This window comes from Suncus etruscus, chromosome 4, assembly GCF_024139225.1.
Source record: "Suncus etruscus isolate mSunEtr1 chromosome 4, mSunEtr1.pri.cur, whole genome shotgun sequence".
NCBI lineage: Eukaryota > Metazoa > Chordata > Mammalia > Eulipotyphla > Soricidae > Suncus > Suncus etruscus.
This window is the reverse complement of record NC_064851.1, coordinates 53,874,085-53,888,005: the sequence shown is the minus strand read 5'-3', so window position 1 is coordinate 53,888,005 and position 13,921 is coordinate 53,874,085. Positions and strand designations below refer to the sequence as shown.

The 13,921-nt window shown below is 38.8% G+C and overlaps 1 protein-coding gene across 2 annotated transcripts in view; it reads left to right on the top strand.

Annotated features, from left to right (window-relative positions):
• Positions 1-13,921, top strand: part of MRAP2 (melanocortin 2 receptor accessory protein 2) — a 42,640-nt gene that overhangs the window by 9,796 nt on the left and 18,923 nt on the right. For both annotated transcript variants that reach the window (XM_049772290.1, XM_049772289.1), the window contains exon 2: positions 12,923-13,059. In XM_049772290.1, the coding sequence (XP_049628247.1) occupies positions 12,924-13,059 (136 nt within the window). In that variant the 5' untranslated portion in view covers position 12,923. The remainder of the gene's footprint in view (positions 1-12,922; positions 13,060-13,921) is intronic.

The following is a 13,921-nucleotide window of genomic DNA, read 5'->3' as shown; positions in this document are numbered from 1 at the left end:
GACTATCTGGCTTGCCTTCATGGGTGCAATAGTGCACATGAAGGTGGTGGGCATTTGTGTGTAGAGCTTGATGCTCCTCCATAGGTGATATAAAAATAGGGAATCACCAGTTTCCTTTCCTTGAGCCATCAGAGTTGGGAGGCCAGAAGGAGATCAAATATGAGTAATGAAAGTAAGTTCATTTGCTTTTACAAATGAGCTTGTTATTGCTGAAGCAAATCCTAAATCACATGGTTATGTCTATTTAGAAATTAAGTCTGTGAAAATTCCAGGGAAGAGGCAGACCACATATGCCGAGTCACTCACCACATTATCTGAGCCTGACACATGAGGAAATAGGTGAATTAATGTGGTGAGTTTTGCTTGTTGGTAGCTTTATAATTTGTGGGCACTGTTGTGGTCAGTGAGGTGCCAGTGATCCTACCTTTCCCTGATGATGAGCTGTTATGTAAATCACTGGAGCATTAGAGGTGGAGTGGAAGAAGAATGAAGAAGGTACAAAAGGCATCCTTTAAAAAAAAATCCCAGGCTCTTCCAGCTGGGTAATGAAAGGAAATTGCTCCTGAAAAATCAGCTAAAGCTCTTTGAAGAACCTTGCTGAGGGGCAGACTGGATTTAATTTACTTTTATGGTATATGCAAGATAATTATATGAGGGTATAACCCAGTAAAGTGTGTGCCCAAATTCTTCTCTCAACTATCAAAGCAGCTATTAACTCTAAATATGGCACACGAGTGTGAGGCTATTTATTATGTAAATAGAGCCATTCTAAATTACTTTATTTAAATACTGCAGTTACAAAGTTGTTTGTGATAGGTTTTTCTTTTATAATTAATTTTTATGTGTCACAAGGATTTTACAAAGTTATTCATAGTTGAATTTAGGGCATAAAATATTTCAGTCCTATCACCAGTTTCTTTGTCACTTCCCTCCATCAATGTCCCCAATTTCCATCCAATACTCAGTATGCTTCCTTGACAGGCACAGTCATAAGTTTGGTTATTGTAGTTTGGTTTTCATGCTTTCCGTTTTGTTGGTCCTATGATTCAGATTCTAATTGACCACATAAGTGGACTATAGCAGTGGTTGGTGAATGGGCCATAGCAAAGAGCAGTAACCATACTTTTTTTCCAGGGGTGAACCTAGAAAGACAGGACTTTTGATTTCTGAGTGCAGATCCAGGAGTAACCCCTGAATGCTGCTGGATGTGGCAACCAACAAACAAAAAACAAAAATACCACCAACTACAACTACAACAAAAACCTCAAAAGACAGGACTTTTGGAGCTGGTCTATGAAATAGTCTAATTTCTTTTGAACTTTAGGAGTTAACTGCCTTGGGCTTTTCAGGGTGGAGTCCTTCAAGGAGAGAAATAGGTTGATGAATTTGGGAATTTCAAGGTAGGGTCATATTCAATTAATGTCTCTGACCATTTATTGAAAATCAGTAAGAGTTCTTGGGGGGCAGAGTGGAAAAAAAAGAGTTCTGAGATCTTTTCATGGAGATTTTCTGAAGATACACTGTAGTGCATTCCAGAACATAGCCCAAATATTCATATAGGGGATGTGTATGAATTTTCTTTGTGGCAATCTATATATCAACCACTGGCAAGCATGTCATCATATCCTTATATAACCTCTGAAGCTCCCTGTCTTTAGAACATGAAGGCAAGAAATCATCCATATAGTGAATAATATAGGCATGAGGAAACGTTGCATGAATAGGGAATAAAACCAGAATAACAAAATATTTATACAATGGTTGGTGAAATCATCATTCCCTGAGGTAAAACACCACTGAAATCTGTGCACGACCCTTTTTGTTAAGAGAGAAAATGGTAAATGCAAAGCAAGGTGCAAGGTGCCCATAGGAATCATGGTGGAATTACCATTTTTCTTTTTTTTTTTTTTGTTTGGTTTTTGGGCCACACCCATTTGACGCTCAGGGGTTACTCCTGGCTATGTGCTCAGAAATCGCCTCTGGCTTGGGGGGGGGGGGGACCATATGGGATGCCAGGGGATTGAACTGCAGTTCATTCCTTGGCTAGTGCTTGCAAGGCAGACACGTTACCTCTAGCACCACCTTCCTGGCCCCGGAAGTACCATTTCTTAGGTCAATTAACAATCACCATTTACTCCGTTTCTTTTGTATAACAAAACAGGAGAATTCCATCCTTAAAATGAGGTTTTATTATGTCCCAGTTTAAGTTGCCTCTCTACCAGGTCTATCAGTGATTTAATTTTACATGGATTAGGGGCCACTGTGGGTTCCACATATGATCATGAGATTTCCACTGAATGTGGAGAGATAGCAGATGTTGAACCATAGTGACCCCAATTAATAAGGTGTGACCTCTGAATTAGAAACCAGAGAGGGTGTTGGGGGAAGGATATTGTTCATGGTGCACTATTGTTCCTGTAGATCTTGACCTCATAGATTCAGGGGAAGGGAACTATATATAGTTGGAGGTGTCTACCTGTCCTTTAGGCCAATGTTTTCAGCTATCTATCACTCTTTTGACAGAGAAAGAAGCCAATGAACCTACTCCTTGTAGGCCATAGTATTTCATGCACATCCCTGTTACAGGGCTAATATAGCAAAGAAATGATGGAAACATTGGCACCAGTGTCAAACATGCCTTTAAATCCCTTTCCATGCATCTCAAGGATTATAAGTGGGCATTCAGCCTTTGTAATATTTCAGTAAAGGCCACCAGAGGATCAGTAGAGTCTACTGGAGGGGAGGACTACTGAAGCCAGCAATCCTAGGTCAATTAGAGTGGCCAGTCATTACAAAGTGTAGTAACAGAAGCTGGGCAATGTGTTCTCCCTTCTCAAAAGTCCAAACAGTTGACAAAAAAAATGGCAATTTTTTGTCCAACATAATCAGAATCTATTCCCCTTTATAAACAATGATTCCCTTAATAGTCAGACTACTTCTCAGGAGTAGATCTATAGCATCTGGTGGGATCAGCTTCTTTATGTGAGATTTTAATTTGTAGAGGCACTGGGACAGTGTTATGGTTACTAACTAAGGAAAGTTGATATCCAAGGCACAACTTCCTGCAGTAGCAGGTTGCGGTGAATCTATTGATTGCAGCTTTTTTGGCCCAGGCTGGGGAGGAGAAGGACAGGGAGAATGTTCTGGCCTTTTGCCTAGTTTCCTGAGACAGGATGATTGGGTTGTGGTCTTGAGAATGCAGGTATAAAAGGCATCCTGTAGTTCCTATGCCTTAGTTTACCACAGTTAAAACATCAGCCCTGAACTTTTGAAGATTGGGTTCGCCTCTTCTCCAGTTTCTTTAGGTTACCAGAACAGCTACTGACCCTAGCCCATTGGTTTCTTTTACACATCTTGAACAAGGTCTAAGTGGTCCCCTTAAAGGCATGGTATTGAGGAGGCTCTCTATTCTCTGGAGGAATAGATTGATCCATACCTATTCTCATGAGCCTACCTTCATACAAAATTGGCATTGACATGAGTTTATGTTTGGTGGAACCAACATTTTGGCAAGCTTTTAGAAATCCTTTAGCATCTTTCCTTTCTCTGATAGAACATAAGATCACTTGGCAGTTTTCTTGGCATTCTCAAAAGCTAATTGTCTTATTAGGTGCTGCTGTGTTTCCTTACCTCTAATTTGTTTCTGGATAACATCTGTCAGCTTCCCCAGAATTTCTGCATGTGTCTCAGAAACTCCCTGAAAAGTCTTTGTATAACTTCCTTTAAATTCAGTATCAGTCTTTTTCCAAGCCCAAAGGGTGACCTCCTGTCCTACTCTAAGAGATCATGAGGTAGGGCAGCTTTATTTTCACATTACATAAGAACCTTATGTGATTAATAATTCATAATCCAACTGAACCCCTAAAATTCTTCTTCCAGAACAACCTAAGGTATGGGGTTTAATCTTAGCCTCATCACTAAGCAGCATTCTCCACTGCATATATTGTGAAGGGCACAGGCAGGACTTAGCTATTGTATGAAAATTCTGAGGAGTACAAAGGCCATCTTTACTCCAGTTAGTAAGGAACTCAATACAAAACAGTGATGTTGGTTATATAAAATGATAGCCTCTTTAAATAGCTGATACCCTCATATAATGGAGGTTGATTATCCTTCTGATGGAGGTGGAGCTGCTGTGTCTAGAACATTTTCTGCCAAACTGTGGTGACGAAAAAATGGGGACATTTTTATGAAGCTACGTTCAGACCCTGAGTCCAAAGAGGTAGTAACCAACTAATCTGCATCACCCCCTTCATCTGATATATTAGTCCCAGCAGATGGTAGTTTATCTGTTTTAATGTCAGTGGCAAATGGTGAATTACTGGCCTTGAGATGGCTTCTAATTTGAGGATGTGTCACCACTGGGTAGACACTTCTACTTTCCTGTATGAGAGGCATCTCAGAAAGTCTGGCCTGTACGTTCCATAATGCACAATGATCTGAAAGCACTAGAGTAGCATAAAGCCTCCTAAGAGTAAAACCAACTGCCAAGTCTATGTCACCACTCCATTAAAGGATATAGTAAAAGGCACAATAAAAGTCTTAGTGCCTTTGTTCCAAAGCTAGGACACTATATAGCCTTAATCCACCTATGGATTATGGCCTTAATCCATGAGGAGATTATCAACCTGATCACTAAGGCATCATCTCACTTGCTATCACTGATTTCTTCTCAGCTCCTGGGAAAATTCATATGCCATAATTTCACTGGGAAAGAGGAAGCAGGTCTGGAGCAGGGCTGCTGAAGAAAATATAACAAATCAGGCTGAAGAGCTATGAAACACGGGTCTCAGAACTTTTCCACCACATGGAGCAAGAGAAAGAGGTTTACTTGGTCTGCAGATTTATTGGAAGTTAGGACCACCCCCATGGGCAGGGTGGGAACTAAGATAAAGAACCCATTTAGAAGTTTTTACTGCCTAGGTGGGTCGTTGATATGTAAAGAAAGGAAGTCATCATTGTTAAGGGTGGAGGCTGACATGGTCATGGCTGTTTAGGGTGAAGGCTGATTAACCAGACAGTTTGTTGTTTTCTTTCTTTGTAATATCTCTGTCAGTTTGGGGAATGTACATAATGTTAGCTTGCTAAAATGTATTAGGGAAAAATATTTTGGAAGAGTCTAAGTATCAGTAGTAGTTAATCTCATCTGAATTTTTGATAAAACACCTATAAACTAATCTGCTCCTGAAATTTTATTCTTATTATTTATTTATTTATTTATTTATTTGTTTATTTATTTATTTATTTTGGGGGAAATTCTTATTAACTTTTTTAGTTTTCTTGCTTGTGATTGCCTGTTTAGGTTTTCTGCTTCCTCCTCATTATGTTTTGGGAGATTATATATTTCCAGAAATCTCCATTTCTTCTAGATTCTCTAGCATGAATTCTTGTATTTCTGATTTGTTGGTTTCACACTACTATCATGTTTCCATCCATATGTTTCTCTAGGTTTGTAAGCAAATGCTTTATATACTTTTGCTGATTCTATATTTGGTGTAAATATGTTGATCAAAGTTAGAAATCCTTTGTCTGTTGTTACCCTGCAGATAGACTGGATGTCAGGATGGGTGAGGGGCTGAGGCTAGAGCTTATGGAAGGAAATCAGCAATAGCACTGGGATAGAACGGGGAGCCTGAAGAGTCTCTATATTTATCTCTCCTCAGATTATGCACCTGGGTTGCAAGGCAGGCGGACCAGATTGCATTTGATTTTGAATTATGTTTTGGTTATTGCACCTTTCTTGGTTATTGCCATTTTCGCAACCCTTACATTTAATGATGACCTCAATGTGGAGTCCCAATTATTGCGACCCCATAGTTCAAGAAGCTAGAGTCTAAAATTGCTCAACAAATTTAATGGGTAAAGAAACTGTAATGTATTTATACAATGAAACAAATACTTTGCATCTAAGAAAAGATACATTTTTGCTGAGTAAAATAAAAGATAAATGTGGATGCTCTCAGATAAGTAGAGGGAGAACAGACAAAGCAAGAAATTAGACAGTTCCCAGTGGGAATAAAAAACAGAGACATGATTAGTAGGAGTGGCAACTGAAAGGATGAGTGTCATAGGGGAAGAGACTGAGAGACAATGTTGGAGAGATTTGAATCACTGGTAGCAGGATTGGTATACAATTTTGCTCTTATAAAATAACTACTTAAATAGTATTGTAAATTGTGATACCTCTGTTTTAAAATTTAAATTAAAAATTAATTTAACAAAGGAAGGTATGTTCTAGAGCATATGGTAATTTTGATAATGATTGAGAGGAGACTTGGTGATCTTTGTAAACAATAGGCTCTTCCATTTCATAGTAACGTTTCATCTTGGTAGGGGTATTGGGTGGGTTTTAGGTTCAGGGTCAAATTTTGGCTCTTTTTAGAAGTAATCTCTGGCCAAGTTCATGGGACTGTATGAGATGCTGGGTTTTCCAAATGCAGTCTGGCAAGCAAGATAAACACCCTACCCTCCATACTCCTGAGTATGATTTATGGGTCATAATCAGTAATGCTCAGGGTTACTCTTGGCTCTATGCTCAAGAAATACAACTGGTGATGGTTCGGGGGACCATTTGGAATGCTGGGGATCAACGTGGGTCAACTGTGTGCAAAGAATGTGCACTACCCTCTCTACTATCATTCTGGTCTCCAGAGTAACGTTCTTTTTTTTATTGTAAGAATTTATTCAAGAGACAAAATTGATTAACATATTGAAGTAAACTGACACAATATAATATAGTAACATACATAACATAACATAACATATAATTAATATAATATAATAATACATGTAATTCAAAGAACATTTCTAAATAAAACACAATTTTTTATCATAATGACTTACAAATCTTTCACAGTAGTATTTTAGGTACATATTAACATTGGATCAGGGGAATATCCATCACTCTCAGTGTTGTCCTCCCTTCATCCCTGTTCCCAAGCATATATCTTCCTCCTTTATCCCCCAGAATGCTAGTTTAACTAAAAGCATATATGTTAACAATAATGTAAACCTTTTTTTTTTTGCAGTTCCAGGTATTTTTACTAGTGGTTTCTTAAAGATTTAGAGTCAAAGGAGTACTATATAAACAATGTTAGAGTGGCAATTATCGTTTGCATGGGCCCACCAAAGTATGGGGGTCATGGAAAGAAAAAACTTTTGGCCTAAGTACAAGGAGACCTTACCCCTGAAGTTTTCTGAAATAAGACCATTTATAGGCTCCAGGCAAACTAGTTTGTCCAATCCTGGTCATTGTCTGTAGTGCCCATACAGTTATATATTTCAGAGTCTCTGTTGTTGGTATCCTGTTTCTGTATTGAAGGTCCTAGAATCTGTATATCCTACATTGAAGTCAGGATGGTGCGGAGCGGCATCTAATTTCAACTCAGAATTAAAGGGCAATGCAGAAAGCCCTGTCCAGTACACAGGTCGTTGTTGTTGTTTAAATCTTCTCAGTGTTAAGGGAAGACTCTTTTGAGTAAATCGATGTCAGAGCAGCAGTAGGGTCTTCCCTGCAGAGTAACATTCTTAATAACAATAGAGATGGATATTATTTACTGATCTATACCTCTGTACTGGATCCTCCAATTTCTTGCAACATTGGATTTAATATTTATGGCAGTTCCAGGATTTTGTTATTTCTGTTCAGTTTCCATTTATTTTCCTGAGGGAAATTGAGTTGAACTTAGTCCTTTTTCACCTCCACCTCCATCCTATCCTCATCCCCAACCCTGCCCATTCCATGACTTTAGAGGAGAAATTAGAAAACATTCTCTACAATAAATACCAGAAAATAACTTTTTTAGGCTTTTGGCAGTCATACCATACTACCATACTGCCCCTGTCACAATTATGCTAGAGAAACTATAAGTATTTTACACAAACGTATTAGCAGTCTCATAAATTTTTATGGACATTGATACTTCCAGTTTATATAATTTCATGAGTATAAAGTATTATAATTTTTATGAGTTTATCTATTAAAATGTAGGGCTGGAACATTGTACAGTAAAGAGGACAGTTGCCTTGCATGTGGTTAACCAGCACCACACGTGGTCCCATAATTCCTCCAGGAGTGATCTCTGAGCACAGAGAGAAGAGTAAACCGTGAGCACAGGTGTGCCCATAAGGCTAAAACAAAAAAGGTAAGAAACATCTTTCATGTGACCCAGATTTGCATCTGCTTTTAAAAGTGATGAGTGTACAGAAAAGGGGGATGCGTTAGGATAAGGTGGAAGCACACTCCTGTCAGAAGAACATGTTATGTACCATTTGTGTACCAGTATGAGAGAACATTAAGTATTTAGGGGAACTGCATTCAATGCTTGTCATTTGGGAATCATTTAGGAGGCCAGGTAAAAGGAGAAAGAGTCTGAGCCATGGCTTTATAGGACATTTTAAGGATTTTGAATTTTGGCCTCAGAGCAGATCAATTTCACGGTGGTAGGGGTGTTTGCCTTGCACACAGCCAACACAGGACGGACCCTGGTTCCATCCTGGAATCTCATATGGTTCCCTTTGTCTGCCAGGAGCGATTTCTGAGTGCAGAACCAGGAGTAACCTCTGAGCGCCACTGGTGTGACCCCCCACTCCCAAATAAAACCCCTCCCAAAAAAAAGAAGTACTAAGGAGGGAAATTTTTTCTTTGGTCTTTTTAAAATCCCACTATCTGTGGGAATTGATCAGATAGGTATTAATAGGAACAAAGGTCACCTAGAACACCAGTCAGAAAGCTAAAAAGTGGGCTAGGAGGGTGATAATAGTATCACTAGAGCCATTTCTTGGCAGCATAATTTCAGGAGAGGCTGATGAAGAAATGGGTGCTGAAATGTCATGTCTTACAACAGTAGCAAATGCATGAGAGCAAAACTGAGAGCTCTGGTGTCCTAACTTCAAAATCTCACCCAAAGAAAAGCACAAGAAAGATAATGAAAGAATCCTGGGGAGAGTGTCTGTCAGCCCAATCTGTGCAGTGACTCTAAGAGAGGAAGTGGGTTTTAGGCTTGGTAGAGCTAGGGTGCTATAACAATCTAGTATCTTTTCAGGAAACTCTTGTATATTTATGAGGGAGAATAGTGAACATGTATTTTTGAAGAACATAAAATGAACATCTTCATGCATGGAAAGTGGTAAAGAAAAGTAGGTGTGATTTTGGGGGGGAGGATATTAATGAGGAGAAAAGAGTTGTGGAGGGGTTCATTGTCTACTCTTCACTGTCCCGTACTGTTTAGCAGGCTTTTGGAGTACTAAGCCTTGAAAAGGTATCTGCTAAGACTCTATCAGAGCTCAGTCAAAGCAGAAGGAAGTGATAAGGTGACTTCCTCTAGAGAGGTCATAGCATTTTCCAACCTGCAAGCACAGGCCATTTTGTTTTATCTTTCTTTTAGTCCTAGAGAGCTCTAAATTTTGCAGTGAAAAGAGAAGGGGGAAAATTTTGCAAACATTTTTTATTATTCAACATATAAAATTTGGTATCTTGTTTTCTATCAAGTGAAATTTGTCACATGCAAATAGTGTTTATCTCATTATCTCTGAATACTACCATGGAAGAGCTCCCTTTCCTATTTTTCTCTTTTCTCTCTCTTCCTTTTGTAATGGCTGGGCATAGCCATTTTGTACTTAGCACCATTTCACTGTGGCTTTTTTGTTTGTTTCTTAAAAATATAACAAAACAATAACAAAAAATAACAGGAGCTGGAGCAATAGCAGTGTAGATTGGGCATTTGCCCTGCACGTGGTCAATCTGGGTTTGATTCCCAGCATCCAATATAGTCCCCAAAGTCATCTAGGAGTGATTTCTGAGCTCAGATCCAGGAGTAACCCCTGAGCACTGCTGGGTGTGTCCCCAAAACCAAAACAAAAAAAAAGAAAGAAAAAGAAACAAGCCCTGAAAATGATTAAAGGGTGAGGCTTTTTCTGGTATCTAGGTGCAAAACTGGCCTTGCAACTGTAACTACATTTCTCAGTATTGGAAGCTTGCTTATCTGCTTGTGCACATCTACTCAAGGAAGATGTACTCCATTCTTTAAAAGGTTTGGAAAAACTAGAATCAAAGCTGAAATTGTGCCCATCCCACACCCTGGGTGTAAAGTGCAATTACAATGTGGCTAATAAAGAATTCCTGACTTAATCTTTGCCAGTGCTTCCTTCTTTATCAACCGAGAACATACCACCCCTCTCTCTCTCTTTCCCTCTCTTTCACACACAATTATTTCCATCTTGTGTCTGTTCTTATAAATGAGAAGAGTGCTTTATAGGTTTGAGCTATTAATTTTTCATTTCCTGAGGAAATGTATTTCGTCATTGAATGAAATAACCTTTTTCAAATGCTAAAAAGCGAAAGATGAAGTCATAGTAATAGTTTTATATTACTTTTGTGATTATTATGAAAAAAAACCTGGCCTTTAAGTTTTGAGCTATCTTTCTAATAAGAGCACAAAAGCAATATAAAACTATTACCATGGCTTCATCTTTGACCAAATGAAGACTGGAATATTCTTTTCTGCCTTTGAAGGAAGGAGTGATTCATCTGTCTGGGTCCTTAAATCCATTTCTGATACTGCCATGCTTCTGCAGAACAGAGCACCCATTCCTTGTGGGGGAAAAGGTGTCAAAGGGCCATGATCCTTTAACTCTGGTAGGACAGAGAAAAGAAGGAAACTAAGTCTCTTGCTTGAGGATGAGGAAGGGCAAAGGGTGATGTTGATTCTCTTTAGCTTTCCAGAGTTTCTGTGACTCTGGGTGTTACAAACCATTGCTGGAGTTTAGATGTAAAGGGTGGTTGGTATAGGGATGGTGGCAAGAGATGCAGGTAGAAGGAGGAAACTACAGAAATATCTGTTTGAGGGGGGAGGGCAATGGTGGTGACTGTTCAGTGACTCTTTCGTACATCTGTAATGTCACCTTGTGAGACAATATAGCCCCCCAAATTTAGAATAAAGTCAGAACTCCTAGCTGGAGTCCAAAATTAGAGCCACCTGAACCTAAGTTGGATATGATATATGTCACAAGTTGTCAGGATATCCTAAGTGCCATATTTTGCTTATTCTGAGTGTGTTCTGAAACAGCTTTCAGGGGTCTCAAACTCGAGGCCCGTGGGCCGTTTGTGGCCCTCCGTACAACATTTTGTGGCCCTGACCAAGAGGAATCTTTTTTTGTTTTGTTTTGTTTTAGTTGTTTGGGTCACACCCCCCAATGTTCAAGGCTTACTACTGACTTTGCACTTAAGGATCATTCCGACTTTGCCTCCTGCGGCCCCCAGGTAAATTGAGTTTGAGACCCCTGAAAGGGAATAATTTAGAGACTTAGAATTGGTATTGCAAGGCAGCCCCTACACAGAAGAAAAGCAATGAAGATTTAACCTCAATGCAACACCTCCCATTTGGAGTGTAGACAAAGATAAGGAAAAACACTCTAGGTGTATTTGCCCAGAGTAAAGGGGCTCTCCCACAGACTAATAGCCCTCAAGAGCATGAGAATAGGGAAGGCAACCTCATAAATTAGATAAGTATCAAAAGCTCACCAGGATGTCTTGGGTACTCTAACCACATTTTCCATTCCTGTTTCCCTCCCCATTGCATCAATGAGGTGGGAATGTGGCCTTGTCTCCTTCAGCCTTTGTGTTCAAAAAGTATATAATGTGTGCTGTGGTAATAATAGGCTGCTAAGAACGCTCAGTGTCTGTTTGGTCTGGGGGTTTTCAGTGCTGAGTTTAAATATACTATTTTCTTTATCTATCTCTAATATTTGCATGTCTCTTTGAGTCTGGCCTAACAATCAAATGACCTTTCATTTTTTTTGTTCATCTATTTTTTTCTTCCCTTTATACTGGAAGGTCTGTGGAACTCTGATAAGTGTCTTATACATTTCTTTTTCCACTAAGTATAATAGAACATGGTAAAAGTCCACTAGTTAAATTAAGCTCTCTTAACTTCTCATTTTATATATCCAAGCTGTGCAAAGTAGACTCATGTCTCAAAGAAATGAAAAAATTAAATCTGACACCACAAAGAAGAGATAATTTATAATCTGGAACACTGGTAGACTTCAGTAAACAGCAGGCAAGAGTTATACTTGTATAAGCTAGAGAGATAGGATGCTGGGCAGGGTGCTTGCCTTGCATGCAGTTGACTCCAGAGTCCTTTATATCCCCTAAGCACTAACAGGTATAATTCCTGAGTACAGAGGCAGGAGTAACCTTTGACTATTGCTTGGTATGGCCACCAAGCAAAACCAAAAAGAATTTGAGTTGTATTGAGTCTCTTTTTCCATTATGTAAATTTTGTTGTTTACTTAATTTTTCTCAGTTTCATTTTTATCAGACTTATAGGTTATGGCTAAAGAAATAATACAGGAGGTAAGACACTTAATTTTTATTCTGCTGATACTGGTTTGATTCTTGGCACCACAGATGGTCCCTTGAGCAGTGCCAAGGATCAAACTTGAACACCACTGGCTGGGAAAAAAAAGATTTGTGCTTTTTTGACTTGTTACATGTTTTTATTATTGCATATAGGACAAAATAGATATTAAGGGAATTTGTTTCTGATACAAGTTTTATTTATTTTATGTAGGCTATATATTTGTATAATTATGAAGTGAGGCTGATGTAATTGAAATTTTATGTTTTAGCTTACAGCATGTCAGCTGAGATTCTCTTTCTTCCTTAACATTTAATGAAAATTGTGCCAGGACATGGGTTAAGTTTTGGGGGCAACTACAAAAGAAGTGGTGCTTACTAGTGGAAAGCTAAAAGTAAATAATAGCTAGTTGGTATGACTTCATGTGTGGGCAGCTGGTGAGGACCATGCCCTGAACCTCAATGAAGCCTTTGCCTGCCCAATTTGTGAGTGTGAACAGAAACAATTTGAAGATTGTGTATAAATTAATAGACTCTGAACTTACTATTTATTCAAATTTATAGGATGGAGATGCCTGCCCAGAGGTTTATTTCGAACAGAACATCTCAGCAACCTGCTTCTCGAAGTTCTGATTACACCTGGGAATATGAATATTATGAGATTGGACCAGTTTCCTTTGAAGGACTAAAAGCTCATAAATGTAAGTCTTATATATCTCCATATTGTAAACATAACCAGCCTATCAAAGTCTAATGGTTATTTCTCCCGAATTCTCCTGAATATTCTTTTTTTAATACAAAATATTGTTTTCTGGCCTTAGAAAATATCCCCTCTGAACATAGGAGCATGTGCAGAGTTACTATTACAGGAGTGACTTGGTGATTCCAAGTAACAAAGAACTTGAGAAATTCCCTAAGGTGCAGGAATCAATGTCATTCTCAAATGGAGATTTCTTTTTTCTTCTTGGCTTTTGGCCTATACCATGCTACTAACAACTTACTCTGGCTCTGTGTTCAGGGGACCACAGTGATGCTGGGGATCAAACAGGGAGCTTACTACTTTGAAGCGAAGTTGTCCCTGTACTATCACTCTGGCCCTGAATAAAAAAATGCATTCACAATTCTGAATCTCCCAAGATTGAACTTTTGAATGATACATTGTCCTTTCAGCCATGAAGTTTTCTATATTTTATAAAGACAATCCCTATTCTGCTCTAGCATGAGCAGCCTCTCATATTATTGCCATGATTAATGATCGAGCAGAGAGCATGGAGATGCAATTCTGTGGAAAGAATTCCTATTATAGCTAGATGACTCACTGGCATGAAGCATCTTTGTTGTTAAAAGTAGAGTTGACATAGAAGCAGGCCCTGCTGCCCATTCTCAGGGCTTACTACAGTTATTACATATTCCATAAGTGTTTGGTTGTTTCAGAATGAATAGCACTAAGCTAAGAAAATGTTACATACTAAACTGATTAAGATTAATGGGAGAGATTAGAATTAGAGATTCTAATACAGTAAAAGAAATGCTTTGCCCTTTCAGTATTTCCTGACTGTTGTT